This window comes from Tripterygium wilfordii, chromosome 8 (assembly GCF_013401445.1).
Source record: "Tripterygium wilfordii isolate XIE 37 chromosome 8, ASM1340144v1, whole genome shotgun sequence".
Classification (NCBI taxonomy): Eukaryota; Viridiplantae; Streptophyta; class Magnoliopsida; order Celastrales; family Celastraceae; genus Tripterygium; species Tripterygium wilfordii.
In genome coordinates, this window is record NC_052239.1 from 1,312,033 (window position 1) to 1,329,335 (window position 17,303).

The 17,303-nt window shown below is 38.8% G+C and overlaps 3 protein-coding genes across 5 annotated transcripts; all 3 read right to left on the bottom strand.

Moving 5' to 3' along the window:
- Positions 1 to 439: 439 nt before the first annotated feature.
- Positions 440 to 4,393, bottom strand: LOC120004048 (protein FRIGIDA-like). The gene is made up of 3 exons (XM_038853268.1): positions 3,210 to 4,393; positions 1,758 to 1,933; positions 440 to 1,646 (listed from the first exon to the last, which is right to left on the bottom strand). The coding sequence occupies exons 1-3, from the start codon at positions 4,198 to 4,200 to the stop codon at positions 780 to 782; spliced, it is 2,034 nt and encodes a 677-aa protein (XP_038709196.1). The 5' UTR covers positions 4,201 to 4,393; the 3' UTR covers positions 440 to 779.
- Positions 4,394 to 5,114: 721 nt separating this feature from the next.
- LOC120004343 (pentatricopeptide repeat-containing protein At2g01510, mitochondrial-like) lies at positions 5,115 to 7,560 on the bottom strand. Its single transcript, XM_038853670.1, has one exon. It carries the CDS (start codon positions 7,530 to 7,532, stop codon positions 5,400 to 5,402), a length of 2,133 nt encoding a protein of 710 aa, XP_038709598.1. The 5' UTR covers positions 7,533 to 7,560; the 3' UTR covers positions 5,115 to 5,399.
- Positions 7,561 to 7,617: 57 nt separating this feature from the next.
- Positions 7,618 to 16,659, bottom strand: LOC120004342. 3 transcript variants are annotated; one of them, XM_038853667.1, is made up of 12 exons: positions 15,048 to 16,659; positions 14,700 to 14,834; positions 14,425 to 14,569; positions 13,623 to 13,925; positions 13,174 to 13,429; positions 12,220 to 12,386; positions 11,995 to 12,105; positions 11,115 to 11,166; positions 10,876 to 10,985; positions 10,663 to 10,791; positions 9,479 to 9,568; positions 7,618 to 8,370 (listed from the first exon to the last, which is right to left on the bottom strand). In XM_038853667.1, exons 1-12 carry the CDS (start codon positions 16,418 to 16,420, stop codon positions 7,858 to 7,860), a joined length of 3,384 nt encoding a protein of 1,127 aa, XP_038709595.1. In that variant the 5' UTR covers positions 16,421 to 16,659; the 3' UTR covers positions 7,618 to 7,857. The 3 variants fall into 3 exon arrangements, with proteins under 3 accessions (XP_038709595.1, XP_038709596.1, XP_038709597.1); XM_038853669.1 differs by lacking the exon at positions 7,618 to 8,370 and adding an exon at positions 8,447 to 8,825 and having other exon boundaries at positions 9,474 to 9,568; XM_038853668.1 differs by lacking the exon at positions 9,479 to 9,568.
- Between the last annotated feature and the right edge of the window lie 644 nt (positions 16,660 to 17,303).

Below are 17,303 nucleotides of genomic sequence, written 5' to 3' on the forward strand. Positions count from 1 at the left end.
TCCATCCCCCCCCAGCATTTTGAATTTCTCATTTATCGAAAAAATCCCATTATTGAATCATTCTTTATCCAAAAATATGGATCGATCTAGCAACGATGGAATTGAATATTCTGTTTACTAAATCACATGAAATTTTATCCTAGTATGAACATCGGAATAAAGAGCAAATTGGAATTTGAAACAGATACAATACAAATGGAAATAAAATGAAAAATTTGACTTAACTTAGACTTGATTTATGGTGATGTTGTCATAGAGATGTGTAACCAACTCCAAAAGGAAATGATGATAATATAAGGTTTACCTACAATAAAAGGCTCAGATGATGATGATAATATAAGATTTACCTACAATAAAAAGGTTGTTGAAAGGGATTTCCTGTTCTTCCATCAAATATTCTGCCTTTTCCGGGATAATCTCTCTTAACAAAATTAAGTTCTACCACTAATTTCAAGATGGCTTTGTTGATACATTTCGTCAGTTAAAAGCAATGAGAGTGCTAACTAATGGGGAATGGCATCGGCATAACCTTCGAAAAACAAATGCCTTCAAAAGCACAAAATAATTCAGCTGACAAAGGCACAACTAAATCTCTCACCAAATAGTCTTCCAAAGTTGTACCAAAACTTCCCAATAGATTCATCGGTTGAAAACCAGGTGCGACGAGCCTACAAAGGTCCCCATATAATTGTCATTTAAACCTAGGATGTATCCCTCAAAGCATGATAAATAGATGCATGTCAGAGCTAGGGAGGCCACCACAATCAGTTCCAACTGATTTAGTACATGTATGGCCGAGCAGACACGACATGTTTCAAAGGGCCAGACTGTTGGGAACTGCTGTTATACAACTCACCTTCCACCGCAACATCAGCAAAAGAATACAGATCAGATGATGAACTCTGGTTAGCGGCGCCAGGAGTAGGGGAATTCAGAATGCCGGCAAAGCCTTCTGATGCCCTGGAAAAACCCCCAATGCCCGCGGGATGCGCAGCAATGCTTTGTCCCACTGACCTGTGGCTGTCACTTAATGCTGTTTCCCCAACACCATGCCATCCATATGATGTATAATTATTGTTCATCACCTGTCCATCTTTATCAACAATCCCATGACTTTGTGTACCTAAATATGAACCTGATGAAATCAGGCCGTATCCAGATGAAACGCCAGCTGCATGCAGGCCACCGCCACCTCCATGAATGCTTTCAGGCAAAGGTACTGCACCAGATCGATATGCCACAGATGCGGCAGACGGATAACTGTTGACATGACCAGGCAACCCATTGAAGGAACTTCTTGCTATCAAAGCATCATATGGGCTCTGGCTATCCAGATGACTGGCAGCCCTTTGCTCGTGCCACCCACCTACTAAGGGAGATATCATGGGTGAGTGTCTGGCTGGCAGTTGCTGAGAACGTTTTGCTTCTCGACTCTTTTTACTCGAGGATTCATTCACATCAGCTTTCCGCTTTGCATTCACACAGTCTTCCACTTTTTTATTTAGATCAGCAGTCTCTTTTTCTAGTTTTCTTATCTTTTCTTTAATTTGCCATCCTGGAAGAATCTTAACCGGATCAAACTTTTGATCTTCCAAACACTTTATTACCGATTTCAGAGAGTCTAATTGTTTTTCATTTGCTTCTTTCTGCAAAAGATCACCATAAACTGCAATTAAAACCCAACAAAAAAAAAAGAAAAGGACAAGGAAAGAGCAACTTATATGACAGAATATGGCATGGACAGAAGCAGCTCGTACCACTAAGAGAGGGAAACCTTTCGAATCTCGTCTGTTTCTCTTATATGCTTCTTTAGTCTCATGTAAGAAAGAAATCAAAATTTTCTGAAGAGGGAACTTGCCATCTATCCCAAGAGCCGAAGTAACTTCAACAGCTTCAAGAGCCATTCCATGCTTCATCATTCCTTCAATGATCGCTGCAATACACAAGGATAACGTCATATAAAATATCAGAAATTCAGTAAATGAACAAGGCATCTCATTAACATGCCACAAATGGTATGGAGTAACAAATGGCATAGGCAAACTAACCAACCAAATTTTCTTTGCCATGGTTATTCTCCAAATGTAGAATTCATTAACTCCAAATTGGAAAAGAAACACCAACAAAAGCATACATTTAATGAATTGCACCAATGAAATACAAATGTTGTGAAATGCCTCGGAAAAAATAAATGAAAATCTGAAAGAAGGCGCATATAAATATGCCATGCCAGAATACAAATTTGAACATATGAATTAGAGGATAACATAATTTATCCCTCTCCCTCTCATCCTCTTTTGGCAGTTTAGGGGTGGGGGAATCCCTTACAACAAAAATGAATGATGGAAAAAGAAAAAGAAAAAAATAAAGAGCTCTATTTTTTTTTTCGTGATAAGTCAATTCTTAGCATGAGAGCGATTCAAACCTTGACCTGGTTCAAGTCGTAGAGTTCACAATCTCTTCATTTGGATTTCATACTTTTCTGCAGTAACAAAGACTGACAAGATGTACATTTAAAAGTATAATTTCTTTCATTTAACAAAGACATATAAAGCATCGTCATCATCAAAACCTCACCCCAAGCAATTTGGGGTTGGCTACACGACTCTAAAAGTGAAACTAATTGTAAGCCAGCATCATTCTTTCCAATCCAAAATTGCACCTCAACTAATTCGTCAGAGTCTGAATTCTTTCCTATTAGTACCATATTTATATTATACCTCAACAATTATCATGTTTGCATGACACTGACAATTCCTTGAGATTTCACAAATATCAGTAATAGAAAAGTGGGGATTCTATGCGAACTGACATTTAATCATCTTATTGACCACATAATAAAATTGCTCCTTTTCCAAGTTGATTGGCCAGCCGCAGTGAATATTGCTAAAGCCAAATCATCACCTTAGGTTGCCAGCAAGTGATAAGGGCAAGCAAGATATGTCAGTATTTGCATGCTCCAAAAAACTCAAGACACTTGAGTGCATTCTATGAATAAATATACCAATGTTTATTCTCAAGACCTTGGTTATATTTGAGACACGATTTTCACTAACATCAGCACTTAACATCATGTGGCAGAGTAAGAACATCTGATACACATTGAGAAAATTCTAGGACAATTTACCATCCACCTGGAAAAATAACAACTGAATCAAGAAAAGTAGTAGCATGGGGGGTGTGATTGCTAGCAAGCATTATTATTTTACCTGAAACCCTCGCAACAAGAACAGGGGACCGACGAAGGGCGTCGGCAATCCTCCTCAAATTACTCAAGCGTAACAAATTCCAAATATCCCCGTTCTTAAACACAGTGGGGATTCCATAACAGGCCACAAAAAGAAGCAAACCCCTTGCATCAATCTCAGCAGCCTGAGAAAGACCACCCTCACTAATCAACCTCTTCCTCCACGCAACAGCCCCAGTCTCCGCCTCCTCCTTGACCTCTGCCTCAATTTTAACATGGTTGTCCATGAGAAGAAAATATTCCGTAGTCAAAATGGCCGCTTCCCTCGCAGGAATCATGGGAGAGTCCTTGGTATATGCTTTGGTACCTTGTAGATAAAAGCGCCCAATACAATCCAACACGAGCTTGGCTGGATTGGGGGCGCACATGAGTGCCGCTGGAACTTCTTCTCGAAGCTTGGTGGTGTCATGGAGGCGGGTGACAATGTACTTACGTAAGCCGCGGCTGGACATAGCTTCACATAGAAATTGAACCTCAGATTTTGAAGCCTGCTTCGTTGCCTCGGCCGTTACTTCCGTCTCTGCTTCGGCTTCGGTTTTTCCTTTAGTTTGAGTTATAGCTTGTGTTTCGCGTTGTTGTTGCTGTTCTGGTTGTGACAGAGGTCGATGAGGTGAGGGGGGGAGTTCATTGGAATGTGTATCAAGCGCATTTTGGATGAAATCGAGGTGGTTTTTCAGTTCATCGAATCGGAGTTTGAAGGTTTGGATGAGACTCGAGAAAGAGTTGAGTTCGTCGATGGATTCTAAAAATTGAGAAGGTGGTTGCACAATTGTGAGGTCTTGCGTATCTCCGTCCACAAGGGCTTCGTCTTGGCGTTCGAGTTCCGGTTCCGGTTCAGTTTCCAATTGCGGCTGTATCAGTGGCGGCTGTGAAGGTGGCTCATGTTTAACGGAAGCGATAAGGGGAACGTCAATGCTGAAATTGGAGTTCGTGGCCATCGACGTCGTCTCCATTAGGGCGAGGCTCTGGAGAGCGAAGGAAATTACGGTTACGCAATTCCAATAAGATTGCCTAAGAACAAAACCCTAATTTCTTCTTGCAGCGAAGACGATCACGATTACCGAATACGTGCTATCTGCAGAAGAGGAATCCATTGTCAGATAAAAACCAACCTGCATTATGAAATCCTTTTCCTCTGTAATTTCAGTCCCTTCAACTTCAAATTACGAATTAGGGCACGGTGATTTGGGAAGAGAGTGGGGTGGGAATTCGGGCCGGTCCAATGGACCTCCAAGGCCCATTTAGCTAGGTTACCGTAAAGCCCATTAGCTGATTTGTCCACGGGTTCATCATTCTTGCGGTCCATTGCTTAAGAGTATTGTCTATTAGAAAGGGCCAAGAGAGTGTGGTGGAAATTCGGGCCGATCCAATGGACCCCCAAGGCCCATTTAGCTAGGTTACCGCAAAGCCCATTAGCTGATTTGTCCACTGGTTCATCATTCTTGCGGTCCATTGCTTAAGAGTATTGTCTATTAGAAAGGGCCAAGAGAGTGTGGTGGAAATTCGGGCCGATCCAATGGACCCCCAAGGCCCATTTAGCTAGGTTACCGCAAAGCCCATTAGCACTGATTTGTCCACGGGTTCATCATTCTTGCGGTCCATTGCTTAGTATTAGAAAGGCCCTTTTGAATCCTCTCAACCTCAATGTAGTGAATATACACCAAACCAACATATCACAGCCTTGATAGCTCTCTCCGTGAATCGCTCAAAAGCTAGAGTAAAAACAACTGGAAAGGTGGATGGTTTATCGAATTCCATAGATACATCGAACACACACGACTTTATTTTTATTAAACCGTCTCATTTAATAATGCTTGAGAGCAAGGAAATGCCTCTTAACTATGATGTAAGGATATGACCAGTATGGACATTCATATATAGCATAGGGTTTGACTTTACCAAACAGATGTGATATATTTAGAATGATTGATCGGAATGGCGGTCAAATGGGTGTGGCGGTTGCCGGATAACAGAAGAAAACTCCGATCTAGTACAATGCCAGCACCCACCAAAACTTTTGGTTGCTACATTATGAAGGTCAAAAAAAGAGAGGGAAAAGGGCCAATTCAATTTGACACTCAACATGAGATATCGAGATTCTCTACTTGGATTGCCTTGGGCCGGTTCAAGAAGACATGAGTTGCAAGTAATATTACCAATAATCTTTGCAAGAACAAGTACCATCTTCGAAGTGATGGAACCGATTTGCATCTCTGACAATAATCTTCCGTCCACAGATTTGGGAAATGAATTTGAAGGCAGAGTGACAATCATTGCAAATTCTTAGATTCTTAGTCACCTGAATTGCCAATCCTGGGTCAATCTTCATAATTCCAAAAGCCACAGCCAGTTTCTCACTGTGATAGTTCAATATGTGTTCTTTGTCTTCATCTTCTACATCATGCAACACACAAGACCCATCTGGCACATACCCTGCCTTCTTCATCTCTACTGCCAAATTCTCTACCTTTCGATAGACTTCTCGCCAGTATGGATTTTCTTGGTCAGCTGTATGAAACCCATGAACCTCTTTACCATATTCAACCACACTGAAGGCTGCAGGTTTCTTCAATCCCTTGGATTTCATATTTTCTCTGAGTTTCCCAACTTCTTGCCATTTGTTTGAGGCTGCATAAATATTTGACATCAGCACATAGTATCCGCTGTGCTCTGGTTCAAGCTGGAAGAGATTAGCAGCTGCAATTTCCCCCAGTTCAGTATTCCCATGGATTCTGCAAGCCAAAAGCAAAGCACCCCATACAGCATCGTTTGGGGGAAATGGCATCTTTTTTATCAGATCATAAGCTTCATGTAAAAGCCCAGCTCGGCCTAGCATATCGACCATGGCAGCGTAGTGTTTCACCTCAGGTTTCACAGTGGACATTTTCATGTCAGCAAAACATTTCCTACCTTCATCAATAAGTCCTGCGTGGCTACAAGCGGCAAGAATCGATGTGAAACTGATGTGGTCTGGCTCAACACCTTCCCTTAACATTTGCGAGAAGACTTCTAGTGCTTCTCTCCCACGTCCATGCATGCCATACCCTGAAATTAATACATTCCAAGAAGCGACATTCCGTTGAATCGGATGGATAGTCTTGAACATAGCCACAGCTTTCTCTAGATCTCCAGATTTGGCATACATGTCCATCAAAGCATTGCAAAGAGACTCATCAATTTTGATTTTTTTATCAATAATATAATTATGAAGTTTCCTTCCATAATGGCAGCAACCCATGTAAGCACATGCTGAAACCATGATCAATACTGTCACTGAATTTGGCTTATACTCAGAATCCTGCATCAGATCAAAAAGCAACAGGGCTTCACTAGCTTGTCCATTTTGAGTGTAAACTGACAGCAGAGAATTCCATGAGACGCCATCTCTCACCTCCATAATATCAAAAACTAAACGAGCCTTTTCCACATCCCCACATTTGCCATACATTGCTATGATGGAATTCCCCACGCACAAGTCCTCAAGAAACGCATTAGTAATGGCATATGCATGAACTACTAGAGCCTTCCTGGCATCACCCAACTGACCAACCGCGGAGGCAATGCTAACTACTGTTACTGAATCTGGAAAATCCCCCTCATCTTGCATCTTCTGGAACAAGAGTAACGACTCTAAGGGCTGCATGACCTGTTCATAGGCTGTAATCATTGTTGTCCAGCAAACAAGATCTCTTTCTGCCATTTTGTCAAACACCTTGCGAGCATTAGCAATTTGCCCACATTTAGCGTACATATCAGCCAAAGCAGCCTCAACATATCGATCTGAATCGAACCCAGTTCTAATCGCATCTCCATGAACAAATCTACCCTCAAGAATCACTGATTTCGAGGCGCATGCTTTAAGAACAAATGGGAAAGTATAGTTATTTGGTGAAATTTCACTTTTGCGCAACAGATAATACAGTTTCAACGTTTCAAAATACTGTCCATTATTGGTATAAGCCCGGATCATCGAGTTCCAAAGAAAAGAGTTGGTTCCATCGCCATGGACACCATCGAACAAAGATCGAGCACTGTCGGAGTCTCCATATTTGGCGTATTTGATGATTATTTGAGAACCCAAACGAGGTCTCTGGGCAATGAGCCCAGCTGTGGCGAGGGACGAGTGTATCTGTTTGAGGAAGACCAAGCCATTGCAGCACTTCAGCAGTTGGTCATACAAGGCTTCTTTGGCGTCGAGAAAGAAGCTAAAAGAGCGGGCACGATTGATGGAATAGGAAGCAGAAGGGTTTAAGAGCTTAAGGCAATACGAACCAGCGCGAAACATGTCCCTTTGTACAGACGAGCCCTTAGCATTTGTTCATCGTGCATTATGAATCTATGATATAAAATAACTAAATAAGGAATAGAAATTAAAATCCCAAAACAAATCAGCATGTTATGAATCAAACAATAATTTTACATTATCCTTTTCGCATTTGCGGGGAAAAAAATTACCCTGAAATATACAAGAATTGACATCCTCTGTTAATGCCAATGCAGACGCTAGACTGAGCAAGTACTCATCTTACAAATCACACAAGAGTAATTGTGGTCAAGCTCGCCATCTCGGCGAACAGCTTACATAAAACCATTATCTGAAGAAGACCCATCTAACAGCTTTGAGACAAATCAACCTGGCTCCACAGCATTTCAGCATACGTTTTTTCCTCCTCTCTATCCTCTTCAACATAATCAGCTGTCTCAATAACTTGATCTTCTTCGTCAGAGAACTCGTCAATCATGTCTTCAGTGCTTCCTATTTCTGCAAGGTTTACACAATCTTTGTCACTCCGGTCAGACAATGCGCGACTCATGGCCTGCATTGTTGCTGGATTATCTCCAGGTCCATACTTTGGAACTGGCACAACAAATGGCATTACCACTTCATCCAAGTTTCTGCTGCATTGATTGATGGTGCCATTCATCGGCGTTGGAGGAAAGACAAAAATGATTCCAAGTTCATAGTTACAAACATGCAGCTTCAAACCCAGAGAAGAGTTGTTTTTCCCATAATGATTGGAAATAGGCCGTCCCCATGCAGCCGGACTGAAGTTATGTGACCCACAATAAACCCAACCACAAGAAGACCCTTCTATCTTAGACTCGAAGCGTCTCCATGCCACCTGCTCAATGTCTTCGTTTTAGGTACAAATTTCTACAAGCACAGCTATACAAAGAACATCCAAATCTGGAAACCAACACAACATTTATGGAAATAGTTCAACTGTATCTTCAACAAAAGAAGTCATTATTTAAGTCAAGCTAGACAAATTTCTTAATCAACATAAAGAGATCATTCTTGTCGCACTTGTGTTTCATATTATCACACTGCTAGAATCCTAGATGCCGTAGCTTCTGACTCTAGTCCATCCTAGCTAGTCCATTCATTAATCAGACCCCCAGGAATAAGCTAAGAGAAAATTTGATGTTATAATAAAACGATTGAGCAAATCAAAGGAATATTATAAAATAGAATGATTATGGTTAGTACAATCCAACCTGCCACTGTATCCTGTTTCTTTTGCTTAGGTTTTTCAGATATAATGAAAACAAACAACCGAGCAAACATGAAGACGTTCTTAGACCATCCACAACAGATACTCTAAACATAAACTCTAAATTTACAGTAAAAGTACACTTTTCACATATTTGCAGTTTCTCTAACAGTACCACCACTCAACAGATACTCTAAACCATACTCTAAATCATTTAAATATTCATTTATACTATCAATTTTTATTATTTAAATTGAATTCTTTTTACATTTAAATCAATTAACATAATAATAAATCAATTGATATTTATATATTCCAAAAATTAAATATATATTAACTACTAATATTTGACAAATTAACAAATTTGGAATCATAATTGATAAAAGACAACCGAAGACCACGTCATGCACATAGAACCCTCTATTTTAACTTTAAAAAAGACAAAAAAAAAAACAGAGAGAGAGAGTTCGCCAGTGAGAGGTTCAGAAAATGAGAGAACAAGAAAAAAAAAAAAACAAAACAAAAAAGAGACAAAATAAATGGATATTTTAATCAAAATATTATATCCAGTATTGAATAGTGAAACAAGACATCTACCGTTTCGCTGTTCACATATGCAGTTTTAGAGTATCTCATCCGGTATCTGCTGGAGCATAATTTTTAGTCAAAAACTGGAAATGTTACTCTAAATTCACAGTATATACTATTTTACAGTAACTGCTGGAGGTGCCCTTACCTTCACATGCATTGGGTGCCCTATTCTATTGGAAGGATGAGGTATTGCATCATGAAGAACGTTTATGGGTTTGAGCCTTTGCCAAGTTTTCTGTACTTCAAAACAAATAACAATAAACTATCGAAAATAAAAGAGTAACAAACCTTTTAGATCAAATGAATGTACAACGAAAAGGTTATTCATTGGTTGTAGCCATTTAACTTTGATTAACAAAATTGAAAGGAACAAAGAGCAGCATGTAGGAGTAATAGCCCTTTTCATTTCCCCAGCACAAGACGTGGAACTGTTTGCACTCTTCAGGTTCCATTTCAAACTCACTTCAAATAAATTTGATAAATTATTAACGTTCATTAAGCATCGATAAGAAAACACAACAATAAATTTTCCTTCAGTTTTAAGATACATGTAAATCACAACAAATCCAATAAAATAGACAATAGAAAAAGTAGTTTTGCTTTAAAATATAGGATGCCTGATGCCTCTAACATGTAAAATGAGTATGTGATATGGTCTGAATATCAATCTTTTGGATAAAACAGCCAACACTGTGACAAGAACAGTGAAGCTGCCACCCGAAGACATATCTGGTTGGGGGTTGAGATGATGGTTTTCTCTTTTCATTGTTTACGATTTTGATGCATCTCTTGTTAAGAGGTTTGTATTTGTTATGACAGGTTTTATTTAAACACCAAGAAGATGCAGTAGAAATTACAAAGAACACAAACTAATGGTCTCAAGTCTCAACAAACCTATTACAAAATGAGGGATGCACAAAGCTCCAACAGTGAGCGGGATGGAAGACATACAAGATGTACGCAGATCTTATCCCTACATAATATGTGGAGAGACTGTTTACAAGAGTTGAATTTATGACCTCTAAGTTGCACCACTGCAACTCTACCACTATACATGCTTCAGGTACAATAGGACAAATTCATCTCGGAAAATATAATATTCAGGTTCAGGGTAAAGAGGGAGTTCAGTAATCTCTATCCATTTCTTTTCCAAACAAAGCCAACTTGCTGTGCCAACAAGGCTAAATGGCAGTTATACTCCCAGATAATTTAATAAACTTGCATGAACCTAACTTCACCCATTTCGACACAAACTAAATATATGATATATTTACATTCAACAAAAAAAAAAGTGTATTCTTTGCAGCCGAGATCAAAATGTCACTATACCTCTGAAAAGCAAAGTAAGTGCTTTGAAGGCCATATTCCACTACAAGCATTCTTCACTCTCTCAATTGTGGGAAAGATTATTCGAATAGATGGTAATTTGGATTCTAGACTAGCGTTCCAGCAGCCCCACTGTCAGAAACTCAGAATGAATGAACTGAATCCATGAATGATTCATGAATATTTTACAGAAAACCACACAAGGTTTTATTTTACCTCTGGATCAGACTCTTCAGAATCAAAAAGCTGCATTGATCTCTTTCCAACAGCAGCTGAAAATGCGGATATAAATTGTGGGTTGACTGATGAGCCAATTGAGGATGAACCTTAAGAACAGAAAAGAAATCCAGTCTTAACTTGAAGAAAACAAATTTCATAAGAATCAGGTCTATAATTGAGGTTTTTGATACTCCCTTTTTCTCCTTTAATCTGCTAGGAAAGCATATGAAACTCACCATAAAAAAAATCAAACTCTTGTGATTCAGGCCATTTGTATTGACACAGAACCTTGTGGAAAGGAAAAAAAAAATTGTAAGTACAATACAAAAATCTCTTTTAGCAAAGAAAATTATAGTAGGTAGTCATTTATATAGAGATTATCTTCAACACTTTGCCTTCATCTATGCCAACTAGATGAAAAACAATACCAATGAGTTGCCTTTTTGTCCTTGTTTCAGATTTTCACCCCTAAATACTCATCAAATTTATGTTGTCTTACATGAGAGCAAAGATATGCTAGACACGATATTTTTCAGTAAATACAGACACCAAATGGAAGAGAAAACAAGCAAATGTTAAAGACCCACGAAATAATGAAACCCTAATTCAAGATCTTAAGGTAAGTGACGTATGACGTCTTTTGCCACATGCCAATTAAGTCCAAAGGTTACAAAAACCTTTGTGAGATACTTGCAATTGACATTCTTGTCTACAGCAACTGATAACAAAGCAAACCACATTTTCAGAAGAAAATTTGTAGGAATGCATTTCCTAGATATTGATGCAACAAATAGGATACTTTAGGACCTTTTAATAGATAAAAAAAAAAGGAGAAAAGGAAAAGGGGAAAGGGGAAAAAAGTAAAAAAAAAAAAAAACACATAAAGCACAAGACCACACTCGAAAGATTCTACCGCCTTGCACTCATTAAACTTTGTACTGACACAGAAAAGTTAGCCAATTCGCATTCCAAGGGTACAACAAACACAAGGCATTTGCCTTCAAGCATAGAAAACGAAAGAGAGAAACTTCCAGTTTATTGCAAAGAGGATACAATCAACTGAAAATTCAACTGCCGGAGAGTAAGCCATCATGTCTTTGAGCATCAATACTTTACCTCTTGCAATCGCCAAAGGCCGGTATACCTCTCAATGGAAGCAATGAGAGAGCATAATGCAATAGCATGTTCCTGTTGCAACATGTTCGGCATACCAGAAAAATGAGGCCCCTGCAACAATGAATATATGATTTCTTTAATAAACGTCCATCTAAGACTCTCTTGACAAACCTTATGTAAGAACGAAAAAAGAAAACTTCAAACAAATATTTAGAGGAACCATGCCTGTGAAACATATAGTATTAGAGGTACTCTGGTGTTGCTTCCACCTAGAGCAGCTTCAAGGGCTTCTTCTGGGCGTATATATCCAGAGAACCTGAAGAATCCAAAATCCCATAATGGAGATACCCATTTCGCTACTTTTCTGGGAAGAAAACCAAGCTGTACGCAATCTAGTACAAGATACAAAGGAAATGAATTATTTCAGTATATAAAAATCCTTGAAAATCACAATGATATATGTGCATGAATTGAATACAAAAATACAAGGAAACAATCAGCGGCAAAGATAAAATTATCGATACTTCTAGCTACATAAATCGAAAAACAAAAGTTAAGCAAGCAATGGCGTCAGAAGCAACAAACAAATATAATGATACAACTCATGGGAAGACCTGAGGTTCAGACAGATTCTAACAGTGACATGAAGCCCCAGTAAAACAGAGGTAAGAACATTAATTCCAGATCTAACACTTAAAAACATTTGTTAGTTCTGTTCCATTTCCATCACATAGCACTTTCACCTTAAAAGACATCCTGGAAATTTCATTACAGCCAAATCCCGCCACAAAAAAAAGGCTCCTCTGGAGGAAGCACTGTGTAAGCAATGAGATTACCAACATCAATTAACATAATGCCCTTGCTTGACATATTATCCCTTTGCTCCTATCAACCAAAAACTCCTACTTTCCTGGCTGGCTCTTGCTTAAAGACTATCCTGTCATAGAGTTATAGTAACAATGTCCTAGATAATAAAAAAAGGTTACAAGGAGGATCTTATAATGTGTACATGCATCTAATTCAAGGCACTTATGATTGATCTGGCTAGAATGGGACAAAATAAATAACTAGCAACTTACAAATAGCCAGAAAAGTAGTATAATATAAAATGACGGATTGAGGAAAGAAGAAGACGAAGATAGAAAGCTCATGATTGATGTCAAGTCATTAATACTTGACCTCCTTCACCAGAGAATTCGTCAGGATCAGCCACAAGAACACTAACAGCATTTGCATCTGCTGGCACATTAGCATTTCTTCTCAAAACTATCTCTGCCAATCCAAAGTTATTTTTACGAAAATTTCGAAGATACGCAGCCATCCGCTTAAGACGTGCACCATTTGAGTCAGCAGCAGCATGAAAAAGGTGGCTTAATCCAACAACAGATGCTTCAACAGAACCAAGGAACATTGAGCCAAATGACCAAGAAGGAACCTATTGGCAAGAAAAGTAAGCTCAGAGTTCCATACACGAGATTTCTTCATCATCACATGCAGTGAGAAGTCTCAAAACATTAGTAGCATTGAACCAAACCTTCACCATCATAATCACAGGATTGCAAGCTTGCAAAACATGAAATAATTTATCGTCAGTATACAAGACATGTTTAAGGAATAAAGAAACTCACAGATTGGGAGGACATGGACTCTGACATATAAGAAGTTCTACGAGAATAAATCCCAGGAACTGATGCCACAAGATGGCCAACTGCCTCTCCAAAATCAAACTTTGTAAGCTCCACAATCCAATGAGCCTGACTGGGGACGTCAATCACAAGAGATGACATAAAGCCAGCCAGCTGAGCAGCAAAATCAGATTTTGAATCTTGATTTACTTCCCCATTAGGGACTCGCATAAAAAGCGATGAATAGTCAGGTGCACTTCTGCGAGGGAAATCTTGCCACCAAACGGTGTTGGTCACATTGTTCCACTGCAGAGGCAAAAAAACAATGAGCAACACCACATAAATGAACAAATGTTTCTCAGAAAACAGAATTGTAGATTCTAATACATCATCATCAACGTCAAAGAAATTGGGGTCAGCTAAATGATCCACAAAAAAAACATTTTAATCCACTACATGGAAAACTTTACCATCTAAACTTGAAGAGACGATGATAGCTCATATATCGATCATATTATTTAATTTCTTAGTTCGGGTGGCATCCCTCATATTGCTCTTATGAACGGATTTTATTTACCACTCAAAAGAACAAGAAAAAAAGATTATTCCCCTAAGAAACCTACGAGACCCATACAAAGACAAAAATAAAATAAAATAAAATATGACCGCAGTTCTCCGCTGATGCCTTAAGTGTGCACAAAAAATTCAAATCCCTTAACTTAATCAGGAAGATGGCAAGTTTTATCATATAGTCCAATAACTCTTTATAGCATGAAACCCACAAAACCTTATGATATGTAATCACCTGTTTTGCCACTAAATTTGCAGAGGTAATGATAACACGAATACACTCTTCTCTTTGCAAAACAATCAGTTTAGGGTGATGACAAGCAACGCCCCGTTTCTTGATGTCTTTACCAAAAGCTACAGCCTCAGGAAAAGGGGGATACCTATCACAGTAAAAGGACCATATTATAAACGTTTACTTATTTTCATGTTTAAGCTTTAACTTGTATAGCCAGCCATTTACAGTATTTTTATTTTCTTTTGGCAAACAAAATTAACGAATAAATTACTTACACCACAACTAAGCTGGGAAAATCTGGATAAGGCATGCATGTTCGCTTCTCAGGGCTTGAACTCCAACATCTCTCAGAATTATGGCATGCGATGGTCACTGGCAGATGGGAAGGTATCTCACAGTATGATAAAAACCTAGAACCGCATTATGCATCCCTTAGACTTAAGAATTCATAGAAGGGGAAATATCATGGGCAATAAGATATAGTCCCAGCAATCATACGTTTAAATATGGTATCTCAGACGGATGTGTGTGAGTATGTGATGTAAACAATGCAAAAATTGCAAACTAGGCAAAACAGCAACAAAAGGGCGAAAGAAAAATAATGGCAAGGTATGGAAGATTACCATAAAATATCACTTGTAAATGTGGCAATAAATATTTGTGAAATGCTTTCCAAAGGATAAAAAAGTTCTGGCAGAGAAATCATCGTAGGACAACCAGATGCCATAAATTCAAGGCGGTTCAGGAGAAACTTCTTCCCAGGTGCAGAACAAGAACTTCCACACAGCTTTTTCTGCGTAACATCTGATTGAGAAGCATGCTCCTCCACCAAAAGATTCAACAATGAAGTGTTAGCTGTATCGTTTGTGACAGTATTTTCAGGGGGGACTCCAATAGTATCTTTCCGATGTAAATGGTCACTTTTTGAACATATATAAGCGGTCTCATGATTTACAATCTTCCCAGTATTTTGATCAATCGGAGTCTCGTCATATAGCATACATTCTAAACCAGTAATTAATGCATCATTTTTCATGTTTGATTCACCAGTTGTTAACCCTTTAGCATCCTCATCGGTCAACCCTGGAGAGCTTCTCGCTCTTTTGCGACCGAAACCCTTGGTGTCTATTCCAAAATTAAGAACAGCACATCGTTGAATGTAAGATATGGGGTCAACACTACGCAATATGCCTCTGCATTGACTTAAAAGAAATTTTGTTCTCTGGACAACGTCTCCACATCTTGATGCAGAAAAATCAAAACCTAAGGGCATAACATCAGTCTCCCTGCAAGAATAAACCCTTTTGCTTCTCTTCCCACTGGAGACAGACCCTTGTGATTGTCCCAAAGAATTTGTTCCCTCAAATAACCTCGCTCTCTCCAGTCGCATGTCATTTAACCCCATAAACACCTCCTCCGAGAAAACAATCCCTATAATAATGAACCCGACTCGAATATGAGAAAGACATACACCCTCTTCACTACCACAAACAAGCAAAACCTCATCTCCTGCACACAACTCACTACAGCCCTTTCGGACCCTAACCCCATTCACAAAAACCCCATTTAAAGAAGCCCTAGCCTTAAATTGCTCCAGAATCTCCTCCTTCTCTTCCAATTCTTTGCAATAAAGCAATCTTTTCCTAAATACATCAATAAAATCACTAAAAGTATGCGATAAAATTGCCCCATCGATAATATAAATTTTGCGGTCAACGCTATCAAAGAAAATCTGGCAGTGTTGCTTACTGACACGGTGATCCTCAACAATCAACTGACAGTTCCGCTTGCTTCTTCCAATGGTGCAAGGCCTTCCCGGTTCAAGAAGGAGTAAATCGCAAGAACAACTAGTGGCGGTTGAGATAAGAGGAAGATCAAGACTTCGGATACGAATTCTAACTACGTTTCTTGATTTCTTGAGAGGCAAATCAGGAGAGAACAACTGATCCGCTTCAATTCTCTGGTTATTATGGAGAGAAACACGTAAATCTTTCATAACCTAGAATCCCCAAACAAAATAATCAAGAATGAATTCGCTCAAAGAATAAAAAGTACTCAATAAAATTACAATAACAGATCAAAGAATGATAATCACAATGTAACTTGGGAAGAATTCAAGAAAGAAAATTAAGGCAACATTGAAAGGATTTTCCTAAAAGGATAACCAGAGAAGCAAAGCAGAAGGGAAGGCTCTAATGGCGTTTTTTTCCCTCCTGATTCTCATATTTTTTTTCACCTACGCTACGCGGGATTCTTTATAAAAAGGTCAAAAAAAAAAAGGGGACGCGGCTCGCGGCTCATTTAAAAAAACGATGGGGTTATCGGATTACGATGCCCTAGTCGTAAATCTGTGCATCGATTTGGGCCCAGTGTGTTGAAAGATTCTGTGCTGGAATGGCCCAAACAAAAAAGAGCCCGTTGTACTATATGGTTTGATTTAGGGTATTCGAGGTGGATTTCGATCTTTTTTTGACATGAATATAACCGACCAAACATTCGGTCTTTTTTGGCCCAGTTTGATTTTTTGTGGAGAAATGTGTAACTTTTTCTTATAAAAAAATCAATTAATCAATTCAGTTTTGGTCAATTTCGATTTTGACGATTTTTTTGAACAACCCTAATTTGTCTGGTTACTAATATGCCTTCAAGATTCAAGTTAAATCGCGATGACAAATAGCAAGCTCTCTTTCACAAGCAAGATCAGTATTTAATGGAAGCCTCTCTCATGCAATACTGGATTGTAGTCCTTTGATTCTACCTGTTAGCATATGGAAGACATTAAAAACAAGAGGGAAAAAAAGAGAGCAAAGGTGAACGTGTAAAAGGTTATCAATCATTAGAAAATAGTCTGATTAGTTTCAAACCAATCAACTAGGATA

Bases quoted from the DNA above. Each gene is read 5' to 3' on its own strand.
- LOC120004048 (XM_038853268.1), bottom strand. From the start codon at position 4,200: ATGGAGACGACGTCGATGGCCACGAACTCCAATTTCAGCATTGACGTT. The intron at 1,934-3,209 runs GTAAAATAATAA...TGTGTATTGCAG, and splicing joins TCTTGTTGCGAGGGTTTCAG to CGATCATTGAAGGAATGATG. The intron at 1,647-1,757 runs GTACGAGCTGCT...GATCTTTTGCAG, and splicing joins AAGGTTTCCCTCTCTTAGTG to AAAGAAGCAAATGAAAAACA.
- LOC120004343 (XM_038853670.1), bottom strand. From the start codon at position 7,532: ATGTTTCGCGCTGGTTCGTATTGCCTTAAGCTCTTAAACCCTTCTGCT.
- LOC120004342 (XM_038853667.1), bottom strand. From the start codon at position 16,420: ATGAAAGATTTACGTGTTTCTCTCCATAATAACCAGAGAATTGAAGCG. The intron at 13,430-13,622 runs GTGAGTTTCTTT...TCTTGCCAATAG, and splicing joins AGTCCATGTCCTCCCAATCT to GTTCCTTCTTGGTCATTTGG. The intron at 11,167-11,994 runs GTAAAGTATTGA...CCTTTCCACAAG, and splicing joins GCCTTTGGCGATTGCAAGAG to GTTCTGTGTCAATACAAATG.